This window comes from Pipistrellus kuhlii, unplaced genomic scaffold (genome assembly GCF_014108245.1).
Source record: "Pipistrellus kuhlii isolate mPipKuh1 unplaced genomic scaffold, mPipKuh1.p scaffold_m20_p_6, whole genome shotgun sequence".
Taxonomy (NCBI): domain Eukaryota; kingdom Metazoa; phylum Chordata; class Mammalia; order Chiroptera; family Vespertilionidae; genus Pipistrellus; species Pipistrellus kuhlii.
The window spans coordinates 74,799,818-74,821,203 of NW_023425562.1; the positions used below are offsets into that span (position 1 = coordinate 74,799,818).

At 49.7% G+C, this 21,386-nt stretch overlaps 1 protein-coding gene across 5 annotated transcripts in view; it reads right to left on the reverse strand.

Moving 5' to 3' along the window:
* Window positions 1-12,270: 12,270 nt before the first annotated feature.
* The window catches only part of UBE2V1 (ubiquitin conjugating enzyme E2 V1), a 33,224-nt gene continuing 24,108 nt past the window's right edge, over window positions 12,271-21,386 (reverse strand). For 3 of the 5 annotated variants that reach the window (XM_036417742.2, XM_036417745.2, XM_036417747.2), the window contains exons 3-4: window positions 14,992-15,117; window positions 12,271-13,883 (exon numbers count right to left, since the gene is read on the reverse strand). In XM_036417742.2, the coding sequence (XP_036273635.1) occupies window positions 13,737-13,883; window positions 14,992-15,117 (273 nt within the window). In that variant the 3' untranslated portion in view covers window positions 12,271-13,736. Of the gene's footprint in view, window positions 13,884-14,991; window positions 15,118-16,282; window positions 16,433-21,386 lie in introns of all 5 variants that reach the window. The other 2 variants (XM_036417743.2, XM_045574716.1) reach the window with 2 other exon arrangements.

The window sequence follows — 21,386 nt, forward strand, 5'->3', positions numbered from 1 at the left end:
TAGCCACGAGGCTGCTCTCCCTCCTGTGCCATTCCATCCCCCCTTGCCCCCACCCCCATATCCCCTAAAGATACATAAATAAATGGTTACATAGATAGACACGAAGGATTCCCAAGTATGAAAGGACACTTCCCTACCGCCCACCGGCGCTGGGAGGACCTCAGGGGGCCTGGGAGCCAGAGGCCCTTTGGCAGGGAGCTCCCATAGGAGGTGAGCTCTGAGCGGCCCAGGGCTCCGGGGGCAGGATGAGCCCTGCCAGGCCCTCGCACAGGCCTGGGGCCGCCGGCACCGATGGTCAGGCCCGCCCCGCCCCGCCCAAGGCCAACCTCCTGCCGCGTGCGTCCCACGTTTCTCCGTGGTGCTCATTGCAGAGTCGTGTCTGCAGTGGCCGTTCTGTCCCCCCCAGCACCCTGAACTGGAGCTCCTGAGGGGGAACCCACCCGTCCTGCTCACCCTCTGGCCCCGGGCCTGGAGCACAGCTGGCGCTGGTAGTGTCCCCCCCAGAAGCTCAGAACGTGACTGGATTTGTCACAGGGTCTTGGCAGATGCCACTGGTGAAGGGTCTTGAGAGGAGATCACGCTGACGCTGGCTCGGGGTGACGGCGTCCTTATACGGAGAGGACACGGAGACACACGGGAGAGGCCAGAGAAGACGGAGGCCAGGGGAGGACACGGAGACACACGGGAGAGGCCAGAGAAGACGGAGGCCAGGGGAGGACACGGAGACACACGGGAGAGGCCAGTGAAGACGGAGGCCAGGGGAGGACACGGAGACACACAGGAGAGGCCAGAGAAGACGGAGGCCAGGGGAGGACACGGAGACACACGGGAGAGGCCAGTGAAGACGAAGGCCAGGGGAGGACACGGAGACACACAGGAGAGGCCAGTGAAGACGAAGGCCAGGGGAGGACACGGAGACACACGGGAGAGGCCAGAGAAGATGGAGGCCAGGGGAGGACACAGAGGCCAGTGAAGACGGAGGCCAGGGGAGGACACAGAGACACACAGGAGAGGCCAGAGAAGACGGAGGCCAGGGGAGGACACGGAGACACACGGGAGAGGCCAGAGAAGATGGAGGCCAGGGGAGGACACAGAGGCCAGTGAAGACGGAGGCCAGGGGAGGACACAGAGACACACAGGAGAGGCCAGTGAAGACGAAGGCCAGGGGAGGACACGGAGACACACAGGAGAGGCCAGTGAAGACGGAGGCCAGGGGAGGACACGGAGGCCAGTGAAGATGGAGGCCAGGGGAGGACACAGAGACACACGGGAGAGGCCAGAGAAGACGGAGGCCAGGGGAGGACACGGAGACACATGGGAGAGGCCAGAGAAGACGAAGGCCAGGGGAGGACACAGAGGCCAGTGAAGACGGAGGCCAGGGTAGGACACAGAGGCCAGAGAAGACGGAGGCCAGGGGAGGACACAGAGGCCAGTGAAGACGGAGGCCAGGAGAGGACACGGAGACACATGGGAGAGGCCAGAGAAGACGGAGCCGAGACCGGGATATGCCTGCGAGCCGAGGAGCACCGAGGCTCCCGGGAGGAGGAGCCGGAACCGGAGCCGGAGCCGGAGCCCGCGGGCCGATTCTGACGCGGAGCCCTCAGGGCCGGCCGGCCCAGCTGACACCTTGGTTTCGGAATTCTCCAGAACCGTGGGCGAACACACGTGTCTTGTCTTAAGCCTCCGAGTGGATGGCAGCTTGTTACAGCAGCCACAGGAGGGCCATACAGACGTCACTCCTGTGGACGAGCGGAGGGAAGGGAGGATCTGACAGCAGCAGGGCTCCGGGGGCCGCCCGGGGCCGGCGAGGGGGCGGTGGGGGAGACAGCCTCATCCCTTAAGCCGGCGGTGGTCCAGCCCGGGGGGTGGTCCAGCCCGGGGGTGGTCCAGATTGGGGCGGGGTGTGAGGAGCTGCTGAGGTATCCTGCTGATGTGACAAGAAATAAGTCCTGTCGATGTCACCCCCTCTCCCCCCCAGAAGCCACGTCCATAGCCGGCTTGGACACTCGGGCTCCAGGGTCTGGGGGCCTGACCCTACTGATGCTGCTGCCTCCCAGATGCCCTGCAGCCGGTGCTTGTCCCTACGTCCTGGATGCTCCTCAGCAGGTCCGCCCAGGTGACTCTCATGGCCATCAGCGGGGCCCAGAGCCCGGGCTGCTGGGAGGGCAGCTTTCCGCCTGCCTCGCTGAGCCCTGCAGGCCGGGCGGTGGCAGGAGGCAGGGAAAGAGCCCGACCCCGGCTCTGAGCCTCAGGTCCTCCGTCTGTGCTGGGAGGAAGGTCCCCGGCCCGGAGGAGGCTGTGGAAGGGGGCGAGACGAGGCTGGTCCCCTGCGGGCGGAGCCCCGGGCCCACAGGTTTCACTGGGTCAGGGGCCCGGGCCCGATCTCCGCAGACAGCCCATCCCAGGGAGGCCGCCAGGCTTTCCCAGCCTCAGGTCCCTTCAAAGCCTGACCCCTGTCCTGTGGCCTGTCCAGTGGCCCCACAGAGCCACCCACCGCCAAGCTCAGTACCTTCAGAGGCACCGAGGCTTAGATTTCATGCCCATAAATGTCCAAAATCAAAGCAGGGCTCCAAACATGAAGGGTTTTGAAGTTGCTCGGGGCAGGAGGGGCCGTGAAATTCCCCTGGGTCTCGGCCGCCCTCTGGGACCATCACACACCGGGTGCCGGGGCCCGGCCAGGGCTGGGGGCACCTGCCATTCTACCAATGATCTGAATCCCCCAAAAGACGTAATCGTCTCAAGTGCTAGAGAAGGCAACTGGGAAAACTCAACCGGAAACCCCTTTACTCGATGTCTGTCGGAGGCAGGGAGCAAAGAGGAAGGGACCCAGCGCTTGGACAGGGAGGACTTGAGCCCTGGAGCGAGGGTTCCAGTCCCTGCTCTGCCACTGACTCACTGTGTGACGTCGGGCAAGTTGCCTGACCTCTCTGTGTCTCAACTTCCTCCTTTGCCAAAGGAGAAAAATAGTAAGCTTTTCTCAGAGGATTGTAGGGAAGGTGACCAGTGACTTCCTGTGGCTGGTGCTCGGCTGCGGACACGGCCACTGCTACTTTCCCCAAGGACATTCACTAGATACTTGTTGAACGCGTGAGTCTGGAAGTGTGGGTGCCGCTGTGTCGCGGGGTCAGCCGGGCAGCTCGGGGCCCTGGGACCCGGGCCACCTGGTGACTGACCAGTGCTGTGCTCATCGCCACGGCGGCTGAGTCAGCGTGTTCTCCCGGGGAGTCTGTGGGAAACGGGCCTCGGAGGGTCCGGGTGTTTACAGGCGGATTCCAGAGCTGGGCGCTGACCGGGAGCCAGGGCAGGGGGCTTCTGGCTCCGGCGTTAAGCCTCTGACCACAGTGTCAAGTTTGTGGAGCCAAGGGTCAGGAAGGCAGCGAGGCCGGAAGTGGCTGGCCCAGCCTTCTGGCCTGAATTATCTGGGAAGAAAAATAATCACATTCCACGGCTTGGGCACTGAAGCCACTGCAGGGGTGGCGGGGGAGGGGAGAGAGAGGAGGGAGGGGGGGAGGGGGGGAGGGGGGGGAGGAGCAGGCTGGCCTGGGCAGGTGGTGGCCCCCCTGAGGTTCAGTACCCACCAAGTGCTACCAAGTTCAGGGCACATCTCCTTCGGGGGTGTGGGTAGAGGGAACCACTGCTCCAGGCTGGGGGGCAGCTCAGGGCCCTGGAGCTGGTGCAGCTGCCAATATGCCAGGCAGTGACCACCCCCATCCCCAGACCCTCTTGGGGACAATGGAGTCGATCCAGGGGCTGCTGATGGTGCCAGCCAGAGACAGAGCCTGAAAGGACTGATGGCCCTTCCCGGGGTGGCGCTGAGGCGTGCCCTCTCGCTGTGACGGACGTGCCACCTCGGCCCCTTCGGGAGAGAGCCCGTGCCCTCCAGGCTGGATTCCAGTGCAGGACAAGGAGGGGAGGGGCTTCAGTACCCCCACATCACTGCCTTCCTCCGAGGAAAAGCCTGGTGTTTCTGAGACCCACTGCCCAGCCTGGCCCCGGGGAATCCGCTCCGCTCAGCTCCCCTCCACCCCGCAGCCCTGCACGGCCATGGGGACTCTGACCAGGCCATTGACGAGGGGCTCAGGCCAGATTGGCGGGGTGTCTGGGGCTGTGCAAGGCTCTTCCAGCCAGAGGTGGCCCTGGAAAGTCATTCCCAACCGGCTGTGGCTGAGGCCAGAACATGCTTGGGAGAGCCAGCGATCACGTTAATGAAACAGCAACATCTGGACTCTGTCAAATCCTGGATTCATTCACTCACTCACTCATTCATTCATCAGCTATTGCCCTTCCCATCTTGGCCTGGCATAACACACCCATGTTCCTTTGTCCACCTGTTCGAAGGGTGTCCCCTGTGCGCTATGCACTGTGGCTTTTCATGTGACATGTGGCCTGCGCCTCAGAGCCTCTTGCTGGTCCCTTCACCGGGTGTACTGGTTAATAATGCGGATTTTGTAATCCAAGAAAACACGATGATTTCAAGAGAAACATCAAAAGTGCTTTATTCAAAGTAACATCCATCGCTAACTACACATTTCCCCCATCTTTCAGGGAATTTGTGGATACTGTTCCAATAAAACTTTTCTTGTTTTGAGGCAAACCATTCAGAGACCCAATTTTCCACTTTTCCGTACATTTTGAAGTGCTGATCAGAAAGTGCATGTGCCATCGATCAGAACAAGTAGTAATCTGAAGGAGCAAGATCTGGTGAATTCAGTGGGTGGATTAATACTTCCCAGGCAAGATCTTTTAACATGTCTTTAACTTGTTCTGAAGTGTGTGATGGTGTGTCATCATGAAGCAAAATTACTTTGCTGTGTCTTCTGGCCCATTCTGGTCATTTCACGATTAAAGCGTGGTTCAAATTCATTACTTGTTGTCGGTAGCGATCAGTAGTAAAGGTTTCACTTGGTTTTAGAAGCTCATAATATACCACACCTTCCAGATCCCACCAAAAGTAGAGCATTGTCTTCTTTCCAAAGTAATTTGGCCTTGCAGTCGATGTTGATGGTTGACCTGGATCAACCCATGATTTTGTTCGTTTGGGATTCTCAAAATATAATAAATCCACTTTTCATTGCCAGTCACAATTCAATGCAAAAAAAGACTTTCTTTTGTGCTATTAAAGTAAAATTTTACTGATGATGTTTTAGTTTTTCATTTGTCTTTTGTTCAGTTGATGTGGCACCCATTTTCCTTCCTTTAAAATCTTTCTCATTGCTCGTAAATGATTGGAAATTGTTTGCTGAGCAACATTTAATCTTTCTGCAAGTTGTTTTTGAGTTTGACACGCATATTCATCCAGTAATGCTTGTAATTGTTGGTCTTCAAGTTTTTTCGGTTGACCTGGATGTTCTTTGTCTTTCACATAGAAATTATCACTTTTAAAGCGTTTAAGCCAGCGTTCACAAGTATCTTGAGATGGAGCATGTTCACCATAAGCTTTCTGATGTATTCCGCAGCACTTTTCTTCAAAATAAAGTAATGAATTAAAACTTCCTTCAAATGCTCTTTTTTGGCATGAAATTTGACATTTTTAAGTGTAAAAATATCTATGATGTTAACACCTTCAGAAAATTGACATATGAAGTTTTGAAGCTTGCTGTCAATACAACAAAATAGCATACATATCAAATCGCATATATATATATCAACATATGTGTAACTCCATCTATTGAAAAAATCTGCACTATTAACTGGTACACCTGGCACCTGGAACTGTCTACTGGAACTCCCTACCCAGAGCTGCCCTCCCATACTCTTCCTTTGGGAATGTGCCTAATGCTCCAAAAATCACTTTGTCTATTGTCCATGCAGAGATCAGCAGCACAGTCCTGGCAGGTGTGGCTCTGAAAGGTTGCCGGTTTGATTCCTGGTCAGAGCATATGCCTGGGCTGACAGTTCAATCCCCAGAGCAGGGGCGGGGGGTGGGGGGGTGGGGAAGTAAGGGGAAAAGAGTATGTTGGAGATAGCTTATCAATGTTTCGCTTTCACATCGATGTTTCTCTCTCTCCCTTCCCTTTCCTCTCTCTAAGAATCAATCCCTTCCCTTTCCTCTCTCTAAAAATCAATGAAAAATCTTTAAAAAATATTTTTATTGATTTCAGAGAGGAAGGAAGAGGGAGAGACATGGAAACATCAATGAACAGAGAGATCATTGATCTGCTGCCTCCTGCACGCCCCCTACTGGGGATGGAGCCCGAAATCCAGACATGTGCCCTTGACTGGAATTGAACCCAGGACCCTTCAGTCCAAAGGCTGATGCTCCATTACTAGACCAAACCAGCGAGGGCAATAGAAAGTCTTAAGAAATAAATAATAAAAGGAACAGCTCTGTTTTGTTCCCAGCACCAGGGTCAGCACACAGCGCTCCATAAATACTTGTTGAGTGAATGAGTGAATGAATGAATGATGAACCAACGGGTGAAAACTCCACTGGCAAAGCTCAGGGATGGGGTTGGGCTCCTAACCCAGCTGGAGATGACCTGTAAACTGAGGCCTGAAGACGGGTGACTGGGCAGGCAAGTGAAGAGAGCAGGGGAGATGGTTTTGTCTCAAAATGCTTTACTCCAAGGGAGCATTAAAAGAGGCTGAAGGGTGTCAATTGGTGATTAAAACTTTTTTTTAAAGCCTTTACTCCATTACCACTGTAGTAATTGCGATTTTTTTTTTCTTACTAAATTCTGATGTCAGGCTTCTCTCGAAAGATTGAAGCGTTAGGCCATCCCAAGCCAGCATTCCAGAGACAAATACGGCGAGTTCAACAGTTCACAGCGGCCCTCCGGAGGACCCTGAGGCTTTGCGCTTTCCTCCCTGCAGCCAGAGGCAGCGAGGGAGTCTGGGCATGATCCCCTCCCGCAGGCGCGCCGGGCTGGGTGACCTCAGTCACGCCCTCTCCGGACCTCGGCTCGACCTCAGTGAAGAATGCGCGGGTAGCACGGGGCGCTCGGTAGGGGTAGAGCTCCTCCGGACATGGCGGTGGGGAGGGTGCGCACCCCGTCCCTGCGTCTGCTGCAGGGTCCCCTGCGCCAAACGCACGGGGCAAGGAGCGAGAGAGCCCAGCTCAGAGCTGGCGTTTCCCGGCCTGGAGGCCACAGCTAACGCCTCCTCCACGCCCAGCCCTGGGGGCCCGGTAGGGAGCAGACTCGGCCGCAGCTGAGCCGGGCGGATCCGCAGCGCGCGGGCGCCCTCTGCTGGCTAGAGCCGGAGCCGGAGCCCTGGGGAGTTTCATTTTTCTCTTCCCAGAATGGGGGTGTACCAGTGGCTGGCTAGTGTTTACTGAAGGTCTGTTTGTATGGGGGACTGTGAGAATCCCATCACGTGTAAAACCTCACATTATCCTTTTTCTTTTTTTTTAATTTTAGTCTTTTTAAAAAATATTTTTTTTTATTGATTTTTTACAGAGAGGAAGAGAGAAGGATAGAGAGCTAGAAACATTGATGAAAGAGAATCATCGATCAGCTGCCTCTTGCACACCCCTTGGTGCCCGCAACCAAGGTACACGCCCTTGACCGGAATCGAACCCGGGACCTTTCAGTCCGCAGGCCGACGCTCTATCCATTGAGCCAAACCGGTTTCGGCCTCACATTATCCTTACAACAACCCTGGAGAGTGGATACCGAAAGGCACAGAGGGGTTAAGGACCTGCCCCAACAAGCGGACTCCAGGGCCCACGCTGGATCCAGTGAGGCAGAGAGATTACCCGAGGCCTCCCACTCACTCATGCATCTCTTCCATCCACTCGCCCATTCAGGCTTCACCTGGAACTGTCAAACTTCTCAGCCGACCCTTCTGTTTGTCCCCCCACCAGCCAACCATCTGCCCTACTGTCCACCCAAAACTTAATGAGTACGAGGCAGCGGGAGGCCTCATGGGCCACCAGACCCTTCCCTTGTCACTCACTACCCAGGCCCGGCAGGCCCCAGCTGAGAGGAAAAAACCATGTTGAGAAGGCACCCAGACTCACGCATAAGAAATGCGTAGGAGCCCTAGCTGGTTTGGCTCAGTGGGGAGAGCGCAGGCCTGCAGACTGAAGCTGGGTTTGATTCCAGTCAAGGGCATGCATCTCGGCTGCAGACTCCTCCCTGGCCCTGAGCCCTGGTCAGGGCTTGTGCAGGAGGCAACCAATCGATCAATCGATGTGTTTCTTTCACATCAATATTTGTCTTTCCTTCTCCCTCTCTCTGTAAAAAAAAAAAAAATCAATGAAAAATATCCTCAGGAGAGGATTAAATAAAGCAAAACAAAACCCCAACAACAGCAACAAAAATAAATGTGCATGAAAGCTAGACTAAGCATGTTCAGCTCCAAGATGGGCAGGCAGGGAAGGATGGTCCTAGAGAGAGGGGGAGGAACCTGTCCTCCTGTTGGCGGGAGGGACAGTCACCACTTTGTAGGCAACTTCAAAATGACCAAAAAAGAGAGGAAAACGACAAAATTAAAAACGCCCCTGTCCTTGGATAAATTCACTTCTAGGACTTTATTCCATGGATGCAACCCCACCCCCACACCCGCTGGTGAGCAAACCACCTCGGTGTCTGTCAGTCAGGCCTGGTCACCTGGGTGATGGGGCATCCAGTTACCGGCACCCCGGGGGGTCTGGTGAGGGAAGAGCAAAGTGGAGGTCACACCCAGTGATGTTAATGTTGTTTTTTAAATATACTTTATTGATTTTGTACAGAGAGGAAGGGAGATAGAGACAGAGAGTTAGAAACATCCATGAGAGAGAGTCATCAATCAGCTGCCTCCTGCACACCCTCCTTCAGGGATATGCCTGCAACCAAGGTACATGCCCTTGACCGGAATCGAACCCGGGACCCTTCAGTCCCCAAGCCGACGCTCTATCCACTGAGCCAAACAGGTTTCGGCGATGTTTATGTTTTTAAAAGTGGGTGGGAGGAGAGGAGAATTGGGGAGAGCGCCCCACCCACAGGCTTGGAAAGGTTGGGGTCATAAGCAGGAGGGAACTCCATCCTATTCCTGTTCTGCTGTCTGGCATTCTCTCTAGGTTCGTGGATTCTCTATTTAGTGAGGATGGAGACGGCTCTGCAGCTCAGATTTGCCCACTGGAGTGTCAGGGGCTGTCATGTGGTCTCTGTTCTTCACCACCGGTGTGGCCACCACCTCTGCTCTTATCCCACGGACAAATACACCTGCTTCTCCCAAACTCTAATACGGATATCCACGTCTTAATCCAGAATCGGATGTTTCTTAAAATCACGTCTTGCCTGGCTGGTGTAGCTCGATGGTTGAGCATCGACCTATGAATCAGGCGGTCAAGGTTCAATTCCCGAGATTCAAACCTGGGCACATGCCAAAGTTTGCAGGAGGCAACTGACCAAGGATTTCCTCACATCATTGATGTTTTGATCTCCCTCTCCCTCTCCCTCTCTCTGAAATCAATTTAAAAAAATCTCATGTCTCACACTTATAACTGGCAGCATTTTTTCCTGGTGGCACATAAAGGCACGTCCCTGCGCAGAGCGTCCGGGACCAGAGGCCGAAGGCGGCCAGGATGGTCTCAGCGGTGGCCTGCAAGCAGTGACCGCACTTGGTCCTGCACAGGGAATGGAGAGCTGTGTCCCATAGTTGTGTGGCTTGCTCTTAATTGCTGACACACTGAGTAGTGCCTTCCTGCCACCTGGCATCAGTCACACACAGAACCTCAGAGATGTGGCCCACGATCCCGGCGACAGGGCCAGCAGCAGCAGTGACCTTGACTCTAGCACCAAGATCCTCCTTCCAAGGTCACTGCAGCCCATGTGCAGCAGCTGGAAGAACAGCAGGTCTTGCTCGCACAGCTGTCACTCGGCTCAGAACCATGCAAGCTGCCTGTCCTCAGAATTCCTTCTGCGGAACGAGGAAGAGGAAACCCTAACGCCATGTCCTGAGTCCCTCCGCTGGGCTCTGTGGTGAGGGAATAACATGGAGCGGGCACACCAAAGGGAACATGGCCGAGGGGCCACTTACTCCCCAAGGGGGAGGGCAAAGGGGCGAGGGGCCAAGCAGAGACCTGCCAGCAGCTGGAGGAGCCCTCAAGGCAGGTCCATGCCAGGGTGGGGCACGCCTGGCCCTCATGCTATATAAGGCCCGTGAAATCATCTGGCCCGGCCCTGCCAAGCATGAGGAGTGTTAATTAAATGTTTGACCAAATATAGCAGGCTAATTTTTAGGTTGATAGCTTCTATGGCCTGTGGATGCTGCTATAAATATCGAAGTGGCCCTTGGCAGGAAAAAGGTTCCCCACCCCTGCTCGACACCGTCCACAACTGGAGAAGCCGTGCATCCCCCCCATCCAAAGAGCCAGGTGCTTTCCGGGCAGACACAGCTCAAAGGCCCTGTCTTCACCCCAAGGTTGTGGTCAGAGGTCATGGGAGACCCATCAGTGGTTTCAGGAGCAGAAGGCCTGGCATGAGCGGGGAACCGGAGTGTGACCCAGGGAGGCGGCCTGTTCCTTCTGTCCTAAGTTTAGGCCTAAACTCCGGCCGTGAATGTGACCCTGCGAACCCACCAGTCACAACGAAGAGCGAGTCACACGACCGTGGGCACCACCATCACCGCTTGAGGGTCCAAGCCGTTGTCACAGAAGGCCTAGTTGTGCTCCTGAGGCCGAGCCGTTCCCTGGAGCCTGCGAAGGTGGCGAGGGACACACCAGGACTTCAGACGGGCCTTGTTCCCTCGCGGGGGGTCACTCTTTAGATTTAGTCCTGAACTTGCTTTGGGGTTTTCCAGCAGCGATTTGAAATCCTTTAGAACCTGTCCTTTCTGCCTGTAGAGAGCTGACTGAGGGTACGGAACCCAGTGTCCCTGGACCAGTCCTTTTCGGGGAAGCTGAGGCAGCCATTCACTCCAGAGCTGACAGGGGGCCGATGGGCAGAATGTGGGCAGTGCTTTCGGGAGGGCGGCCCTGGGAAACAATGTGGCTCTTTCCCGACGGCCAGACATCTGAGCTGACCCCAACGCCACAGGGGAATGGCCTGGCTCCACCACAGGACACCAAGGGCGTGCCTGCTGGCGGCTGGTACCACAGCAGGAAGTTCAGATCCTGGGTCAAAACAACCACAGATGTCCCCACTCCCCTCAGTGAATGGTTAAAAATTGTCAACCACCAGACCAAAAATCTCTTTTCATAGGCTAGAAATGCGTGTGAAAAATCCTTCCTCAAATCCTCCCCACCCCTGCCTCCGAGACTACGTGCAGTCAATACACAGCTTCTGGTGGAGAACAGCTCGTCCCACAAAGCTACTTAACTCAAAGGAAGCCACTCCCTTTGTCCTGGCTGGTGTGGCTGCATGGTTGGAGCATCAGGCTACATAAGGGTCTTGGGTTCGATTCCCGGTCAAAGGCATGTACCTGGTTTTTGGGTTCATGCCCATCGGCAGTTGGGGTGCATGTGGGAGGCAACAAATCAATGTTTCTCTCTTCCCCTCCCTCCTTCCCTCCCAACTCTTTCTCTCTGAAAAAGCAACGGAAAACAATATTCTTGGGTGAGGATGAACAACAAAAACAAACAATAAGAATGCCACCCCGTTTGTTTACTACCATCTTTTAGGACAAGGGCTGGCGGCCTATGGCCCACAGGACAAACGGATCCACTGCCTGCATCTGTGTGACCCGAGAGAAGAATGTTTTAAGATGAACATTTGCAACGGATTTGATAATGGAGAATATAAACTTTATATTCCAACTAAGCAAAATGCCCTCCTCTAAAAAAAGAATTCCCACCACAGCCAAAGCCAGTTCGGCTCGGTGGCTAGAGTGTCGGCCTGCAGACCAAAGGGTCCTGGGTTTGATTGCGGTCAAGGGCATGTGCCTTGATTTCGGGCACATTCCCAGTGGGAGGCGTGCAGGAGGCAGCTGATCGATGTTTCTGTCTCATCGATGTTTCTAACTCTCTCTCTCTCTGCCCCTTCCTCTCTAAAAAATCAATAAGATATATATAAAAAAAGAATTCCCACTACAAAAAAATTATACTCAATTATTATATTTTTAATTTCATCAATAAAAAAATGTTTTCTCTCATGACATAAATACATATTTTCTATCTTGCCTCTTGGCCAACAAAGCCTAAATATTGACTAACTTTGTAGAAAAAGTTTGCCAACCCCAGCACTAGGTCTACCAGAGCCCACAGCATCTAACACATTACTAGTAAATGCTGATCCTGTTAAATGCCAAGAGGAAGAAGAGCAGAGCTTCTTAAATATTAACGCACACTTTTTTTTTATTATATTAAAATCAGGCAATGGTCTGACAATAAAAAGGCTGCTCATGGAATACTGTTATGTTAAACTTTACTTATAGGATGTTAAATCCTTACAACTAAGGTTTTCCCCAGAAAAAGATTAATGAAAACATCAATTGCTTTTCAGACTTGATAGTTGCTGCTTCGAAAGGTGGTTTACACAAATACTAACTTAAAAAAAAACCTTTATAACACAATGAATCACTTTATTTCGGTTTGCATCCACATCCCAGCAATTAGTGGTCCTGAACAGAAAAGTGGAAAAAGGCAGCCATTTGCCAGGAAGTCAAGCCCGCCAATCGTGGGGTTCTGCCGTGCACATCGAGTTCTTTCCGAATCTACGCCGAGGACCGTGAGAAGCTGCAGCACCAAAACCAAAGTATGCACCGAATTCAGGGTTCTTTCTGTTCCAGTTGTCAAGCTTCCAAACTAGACCCAAATGGATTGCAAAGACGACCAAACGAGATCTCGGTTTAAAACTTCAATTTGTAAAAGCAAAAGCAATGATAGGAACAACAACACAATTCATTCAGAGGGATCCTATGTGCTTACAAGTGTCTTCTGTGGCCTTCCTGAGCTTAAAAACAAACGGATCAGCTGATGACGACAGCAGAGTGGCAGGGCTGCGGACCCAATTTCATTTCCGGGCTGCTGGACAGCAAATGGATGTAGTTCCAAACTAAACGCGGGCGGTCAGAGACTCTTTCCAACCTTACTGATGGCTTCTGGCCAAAGCAAGGGAGTGTCGCGGAAAGTGTTGGGCGGTGATGGTGCAGAAAGGGACGTGAGGGGGGGGGGGAGCAGCACCCCTCGATACAAAGGTGGTGGGGGAAGCATGGGGAAAGCCCTGAATTCCTCACCAAAGGCCAGTTTCGGAGGGGAGCGGAGGGGGTACAATCTATGCTTCGGCCAAGGGTGGTGGGAGAGCGGGGAGAGGATGGTGGCTTGGAAGGGGGAGGGGCATCATTTAAGACTTAAAAAAAAGAAACCAGGGGTGCAAAGGAAGCACCCACACACACCCAGCAGTAGTCCCACAGGCTGTGACCTGAAACCTTCACATCTACTCTAACAAGCCACCCCGAGCTGGAGGGCTGTTGCAGGGAGGGGGAGGGGGGGGGGGGGGGAGGGAGAAGGCAGAGCCCCCAGGCCATGTAATCAGCAGCAAGGTGATTGTGATGTGTCTTTTCACAGTTGAGTTAGATGTGCCCCACCAGTTACGATGGGAATCAATTTAAATATGCTTTCTTGATCCCAGAAGTTCAACTATGTGGACAGTGGTTACACTTGACAGGATGATTTGTTATAGCACAACTTATATATTTCAAATGGACAAAAAATTAGTATCATTTACAGTATCTTAAGATAAACTGCCTTTGAACGGGAGCTTCCTTTCCAGTACTTTGAGGTCTACAAGACGTATCTAGAAAATTCACTACTGTGGAAAATGAAGACTGCTTAAATCGAATGGGGGAGGGGTGGGCCTGTGGTTTCTTTTTAATTAGTTGCTGTAACACTGTCCTTCGGGTGGCTGAGGGAGTTTCATGTTTTCTTTAGACATCATTAGGCGCCGAAGCTCCTGCAGGACAACTTTGATACTATATGAATTCTGCCATTTCGCTAGCACTGATATGGCTCTTGGGTCCACCTATAAAAAAGCAAATAAAAACAAATTACTGCTGGGCTCTCAAACAAAAGAGCTGTTGTACACCGTAGTTAACTTACAGTATAAATTCGAGTAAAGTGCATTTTTTAAAGTTGAACATGCTGATCATACAATATCTGACATGCAGAATACCTGTTTTTCCCTTTTTATGTCCCAAACCCTCACTGTCTGAGAGAAGGAACTTATGGGTAAGCAAAGCCACCCTTAGAGAAATGGCCTAATACTTGGTGAGACTCAACCCAACCAGCTCTGAACACCTGCTTCTGGGCGGGCTTGTCCTTCGTCGCCTCTGCACCCAGGTGGTGGATGACAAAGATGTGCGGGGCAGTCGGAAGAGCAAAGACAACGGGGGCCTGGACCCAAGCTCTAGTGACAAGGGCCTGTCTCAGAGTCATAACCTCTCAAGCTAACGCAGCAATCCCTAAGAATTTCCCAAAGCATGGGCCAAGTTCTGGTTCTGGGCTTCAGGTGGAACTTGGATACAACATTAAACGCTGAACACACAGTACAAGGCTCACATCTTTTCACACAACCCTTTAAATCTTTGGAACTCCTCAAAATGAAGGCTGAGCTCAAGTGAAGTTAACGTATGTCACACCCTCCAACACCTGCTGATCTCCCCTTTGAACAGGAGAGCAGGCCTCAAAGGCTCCAAGCCCTTGGCAAAGAACATGAGGAGGAAAAATTTATTAACTTTGCTTCGGTTTTGTAATATTTCTTATTGCCATTACTGCCTTATGGCAAGTGCGACTGGTTTTCATTTATGGCAGTAAAAATAAGTTAAAGAAAGCAAGGACATTAAAATAAAATTTATATACCAGCGGTCCACAAATTAGGCCACAAGGTAAAAGTGTGACCCTGGGCGAGATCTTTCGCCTCAGTGCCTGTGTCCTCATTTCTACCCATCGGGGTATAACACAAGGACCGGTGAGCTCATATATCAAACTGACAAGCACAGTGCCAGCCCACCCCAAATGTTCATACTACAAAATATGTCATCATATAACCAAGGAACACGTGGGCTCGGGCCTAAAAGTACAAGGCATTTCTCAATCCCGGGGAACAAGCAGGGGCAGAAAAAACAACTTACCACTCCATTAGAACTATTAACTCCATTCATATTAATTTTTGTTACAAATCTTACAAAGGGGGGTGCTTCTGGGTATTTAGGTCCACATTCTATTTTAAGGCTGTATATTCGGTTTTCATAAATTGTCTGGAAAAGAAGGGCAGAGATATCAGGCAATTACAGAGAATTCAACAAAAAGGCAGACCTTCTGGAGCCCAATACCCCGACTGCAGAACAGGTGCATCTGCTTCCATTACGCATCCACCTGCTATTTGGTAAGTCAGTAACTAGTCCCTATACTAGTGCCTGTGTATTATAAAAGTTAGCATCAGTAAATTTTTTTTTAAGTCCTCACCCAAGGACATGCTTAGAGAATGGGAGGGAGAGAGAGAGGGAGAAAAGGAGAGAGGGAAGGAGGGAGGAGGGGAGGGAGAAACATTGATCAGGTGCCTTCTGTACATGCCCTGAGTGAGGGGTTGAACTTGCAATCCAGGTATGTGCCTGACCAGGAACTGAACTGGCAGCCTTTTGATGCATAGGACAAGACTCAAGTAACTGAGCCATTCCAGCCAGGCGCTAAAGCTTTAAGTTAGTATTAGTAAGTCCAATCAGGTGGACTGTTTTTATGTTAATTTTTCTACTTTGCAGAGCTGCCCCACACTGTGGGGATGGTGTCCTAAGAGGTATTCTCTATTCTGGGAAGCCACACTGTGTGTCTATCCACTCCAGGATCATAGCCAATGCATTGTGTCAATATGTCCAAAGCACAGAATAGGCATCTCCTCTTTACAGAACTTCAAAATTAAGCAGAAGGCAGGGGTGGGGTGCAGAAGGGTACAGATATGAGAGCTGCTTTCCCACTTCATCATCACTCTGGGGCTGTGCACTGCACAAGGGACCTAGTGGGCAGGTACCAACCCTCCCTTGCTATTTTTACAACGGCCCAAGAGCTTACCAGTCTTTAGCGCGTGTGTGTGTGTGTGTGTGTGTGTGTGTGTGGAGGGGGGGCCCCCAAGGTCACCAGGCCTGCATAAAAAATATTCCTTCTTCAAACACCAGCCGTGCTTTTGTTGGGAAAACACTGGAAAAATCCAAAGCCCACGTCAATGAACTTTCCACTGCAATGTCTACCCAATAAGCAGTAAAATGTGCTGACTTTGCCAGGCTGTTCCTTCTGCCTACAGTACCCTGCCCTCACCTGAGCTACTACCTGTAAGACCCTGTTCAAACATTACCTAGTCAAACACCCTCAGTTCAATTATTATTCAGGACAGAAGGCTAATCCACAGCTTTCTGTCCTGTATTAAATCACATTGTTATCACTTGTGCCTGAAGACCACACTGTGTGGCGTCTCCCCATCAGGAGGTCCCTCCTATGTTCCCTTCTCAGGCACCTGTGCCGTTCCCTCACTGCATGCTGCACAAATAACTGTTCTTGTGTAAACAGCGACATCTAGCGGTCCTTGGAAAAATAAAATTAGAAGATGTGATTTAAACCCCTGAAAAGGATGTGTCTAAACCAGCATGTCAAACTTGTAGCCCAAAACAAATATTTTTGCGGCCCAGCCAATATAATGGTAGGTAAGAAACGTTTTAATAAAAAAAATTAGTAACTTAATTTTTACAATATCCTGTTATACATCATTATTAATAAACTAAACATTCGCTAATTACTATAACCATGTTGCATTCATTTCCCTTATGTGCAGGCGCACCATTTCTCTCCACTAATATTAGCAGCGAATATTTTAGCAGTCAATTGCCACATCATTAGTCTTGGACTGACTTGTTTGGTGTGTGCAATTCGGAGAACAAGAAAAATAGGTTTATTTGAGTTATGCATATTAATTTGTGCAGTTACTAAATAATGGAACATTTTAATAAAAATTATTATTTTTTTTCTTGAACGTTAGCTTACCAGTGCCTGGTAAACTAACGTTCAAGAAAAAAAATATTAATTTTTATTAAAATGTTCTATTATTTTATGTTAACTATTATTTATTTCAGCCCTTTGTATTCAGCATGTCTCTACTGAAAATAAACCTATGTTTCTATGAAAATTGAAGCTTTTATTTTTTTACAGCCTACTTAAGCTTTTAAAAAAATATATTATTATATTTCAGAGAGGAAGGAAGCAGGAGAGAGAGATGGAAACATCAGTGATTGACCAGCTGCCTCCTGCACGCCCCCTACTGGGGACAGAGCCCTCAACCAGGCATGTGCCTTGATCAGAATGGAACCCGGGACCCTTCAGTCCCTCGGCCTACTCTCTATTCACTGAGCCAAACCAACCAGGGCAGCTCACAGAAACCTAAACCTTGTTTATTTGGCCTGTGTTATCCTTTGAGTTTGAGATGCTGTTCTAAAAACAAAAAACAAAAAAAACACCTAAAACAAACAAACAATTGGAACATATTTTAAGATTCAGAAGGTATTGATAATATACCCGTAGAAACCCTTCACATCCACTTACAGAAACTATATATAATACTATAACAAAACCAAAACTCAAACCTGCATTTCCACCCACCTGCAACCTGCTCCACCACCTGGCAGTTAGTTAAAGCAAAAACCTAGCAGCCATCCATGATTCCCTCTTCCGGAACCCCTACCTTCTAGTCATCAAAAAGTCTCACATCCGTCCGCTTTCCTCCACCACCTCACCTGAACCTTCCAAGTTTGGTTTTCCTCCAGCTCCCTCCAACCTGCTCCTCATACAGCAACCTCACTGACCTTCCAAATCCAGAAACCGTCCTTTCGGGCTGAGCCTTTCCACTGGCTCCTAGTTACCTGGGAAGGAAACCAGAGCTTCTGAATCGGACCCTCTGCACCCTGCCTTCCTCTCCTTTTATTTTCCGCCTCCCCGTCCAGGCCCACTGGCCTCCTCACTCACCAAACACGCCAAGTTCTATCTTGGGGCCCTTATGCCAGCCCCTTCGCTGCATCCTGCAGCTCCCAGGCTCAAGAGAACTCTCCTCTCACAAGTCCCACTGACCCTGAGCATCCTCCCCCGGTCCCCCATGTGAAGACTCACACCCAGTCTGGTGTCAGACCTCCCTCACCAAACACAGAACAAGGAGAGCAGGACCCCAACAGAATTAGTATTCAGATGTTCACTGCATGAATGAAAGTTGCCCTTCATATTAACGTAAAATGAGCAGCTTGCTGCCATTAAGGAGCATTCTCAGAGGAAAAAAACCCCACTCAGTAAACATAACAAGTAGCAAGCAAACAGGGACTTGATTTCCACACAGATTTATGGAAAATGTAAAAGGTCTACCTTAGCACATCTATCAGCAGCTACACACTAAGTATCTGTTCACTACATGGGTCCCAAATCTATCCCTGTGTGTGTCCTGCACTCATGCTCACTGGCTTTGTCTGTCATAAAACTCAAAGACAGAATTTCTTACATACAAAGCCCTTAGGGGTTTCGGCCCAAAGTATGATTTTTTATAAAAACAGGGTTCTGTAATTTGGACATGAGTTAGATTAACAAAGTTCCAAGAGTGAAACTACAGTGTGTTATGTGTGTGGGGAAAATTCATCTTATTTTTTCTCTACAGGGGGTCCAAGACTATGAAATTCAGTCTTCAACTGATGGCCTTGCAGTACTCCTAAAACATAGATCTTTGTTTCTTTCTTTAACAAAGTTTAAGCCAGTGTTAATAAATTAAAAAGATAAACTGCTGCCAAAACTGGTATGGCTCAGTGGATAGAGCGTCGGCCTGCGGACTGAGGGGTCTCAGGTTTGATTCCGGTTGAGGGCATGTACCTTGGTTGCGGGCATATCCTTAGTAGGGGGTGTGCAGGAGGCAGCTGCTCGATGTTTCTCTCTCATCGATGTTTCTGGCTCTCTGTCCCTCTCCCTTATATATTTATTTTTTATTTATTTATTTATTTTTTAAAATATATTTTATTGATTTTGTACAGAGAGGAAGGGAGAGAGATAGAAAGCCAGAAACATTGATGAGAGAGTCATCGATCAGCTGCCTCTTGCACACCCCCTACTGGGGATATGCCCGCAACCAAGGTACATGCCCTTGACCGGAATCGAACCCGGGTCCCTTCAGTCCCCAAGCCGACGCTCTATCCATTGAGCCAAACCGGTCTCGGCAATCAATAAAATATATTTAAAAAGAGAGAGAGAGAGAGAGAGAGAGAGAGAGAGAGAGAAAGAGAGAGAGAGAAACTGCTTGTCTGTCCACTTCAACTTTGTTTTAAGCCCATTTCATATTGTTGTGTGTTGTAAGTCATACTTTTGATACCATTTCTGATATGTAAAATTGACTGCCTTGTAAATATCTTAAAGACTTCAATCATAAATAAACTATTGCGGCTGTTAGAAAAAAAAAAAAAATCCAACTGGGTTACGGTTTTCTTCCTTTGATTGTGAGTGCTCCAGGGACCTCCTAAAAGGTTCCATGGCAAAAAGGAAACGTGCCTGATGGCGAATTGTTAGGATATTCTGTCTCTGTATGGTATACAGTTCTTAAAATTCGTTATTTGATCATGAAATAACACTTCCCACGTTGATATGGCTTGAGATTCATGGGACAACTTGGCAGCGCCTATCAAAATGTGAACCAGGCATGCTCAGACCAGCGAGAGCATTTCTAGGAATTTCCTGCAGGCAGACTCATACTTGAGCACAAAAATGTGAAGCACTGTCTGCAACAGTAAAAATAACTGTAAATAGCCGAAACCGGTTTGGCTCAGTGGATAGAGTGTCGGTCTGTGGACTGAAAGGTCCCAGGTTCGATTCCGGTCAAGGGCATGTACCCTGGTTGCAGGCACATCCCCAGTAGGGAGTGTGCAGGAGGCAGCTGGTCGATGTTTCTTCTCTCTCATCAACGTTTCTAAGCTCTCTATCCCTCTCCCTTCCTCTCTGTGGAAAATCAATAAAAAAATAAAATAACTGTAAATAATCTAAATGTCTACATGCAAGGGACTGACTAAATGTGGCATATTCATATAATCGGGTACTTTGTAGCTTCTTCAAAGGCTGAAGCAGAGCACGAACGCACACAGCCAAGGCAGAGCTGGTGGTATAGCCAGCAAGTTGCAATATATGTACAATCTATAAAAGCAAACAGATGCCTCCCTCCAACTTTGGGTATATTTATGTGCACACAGGCTATTTCTCCATTAGGCACAACAGGTTCATAGCCTAGAGATTACAAGCTTTTCCTAGACACAAATATTATACACACACACACACACACACACACACACACACGATCCAGCCTAACCATAAGGAAAAAAACATCAGGCAAATTCCAACAGAGAGAAATTCTATAAAATACTTGACCAGTACCCCTCAATATTAACAAGGGCAAGAAAAACCTGAAATTGTCACAGTCTCAAGGAGCCCAGGATATGACGACAAAATATAATGTAGTATCTTGGGTAGAATTCTGAAACGGAAAATAGACATAGGGTAAAGACTAAGAATACCCGAATAAATTATGGACTTTAGTTAATAATAATGTATCAATATTTGTTCATTGGTTCTTACAAATGTACCACACTAGAACACTAATATATTAACAATGAGGAAAACAGGAGGGAAAGTGTATGGGAACTTTCTGTACTACTTTTGCAACTTTTCTGTTAGACTATTATATATTAAAATTTATTTGAAAAATGTATGATATGAATAAAAGGAAACAGTATTGACTTAAGAAATACAAAGAAAATGATAAAATCTAAATTAACATATAATAAAATGGTGATACTAGGTCATCTAAACATTACCCACTACTCAATTCAAAACTTATATATAGTTAAATGGGGCAGTAAGGGGTATACCAGGAGAAAAGACATGGCACTAGGTATTTTAACAGAGAATTTAATATAGGGAGTCAGTTACATCAGTGTCATTGGACTAAAAGAACTTTGAAAAGGGAACATGAGCCCGAGCCAGTTTGGCTCAGTGGATAGAGTGTCGGTCTGGGGACTGAAGGGTCCTAGGTTCAATTCGGTCAAGGGTATGTACCTTAGTTTCGGGCATATCCCCAGTGCGGAGTGTGCAAGAGGCAGCTGGTCGATTGGGGAACACAGGGAACAGGCTGTAGCTGATCAGACCTAGAGGCTTACAGGAGTGGTTTCTGAGCTGAACAAAGAACTCTGAGGGGTGCTGTGAGGCCGGGCTGGGGAGTGTCTCCCAAAGCCGAGCTGGAACCACAGGTGATGCTGAATGAAGGGCTGCTACCAGAGTGGCAGGACAGAACAGTCCCTCCTCTCCTTATGTCCTCAACAGACAAAGCTAACATGAAGCCAGATGACAAAGGAAAGACGTAGTTTGAAGTACCACAAGCAGAGCAGAGAAAGGTGGGCTTGGAGCTTACTAACCAGCACCTGCACACACCCTCTAGGCAGTGACAAGACACCATTTTCCTTTGTACACAAACTTG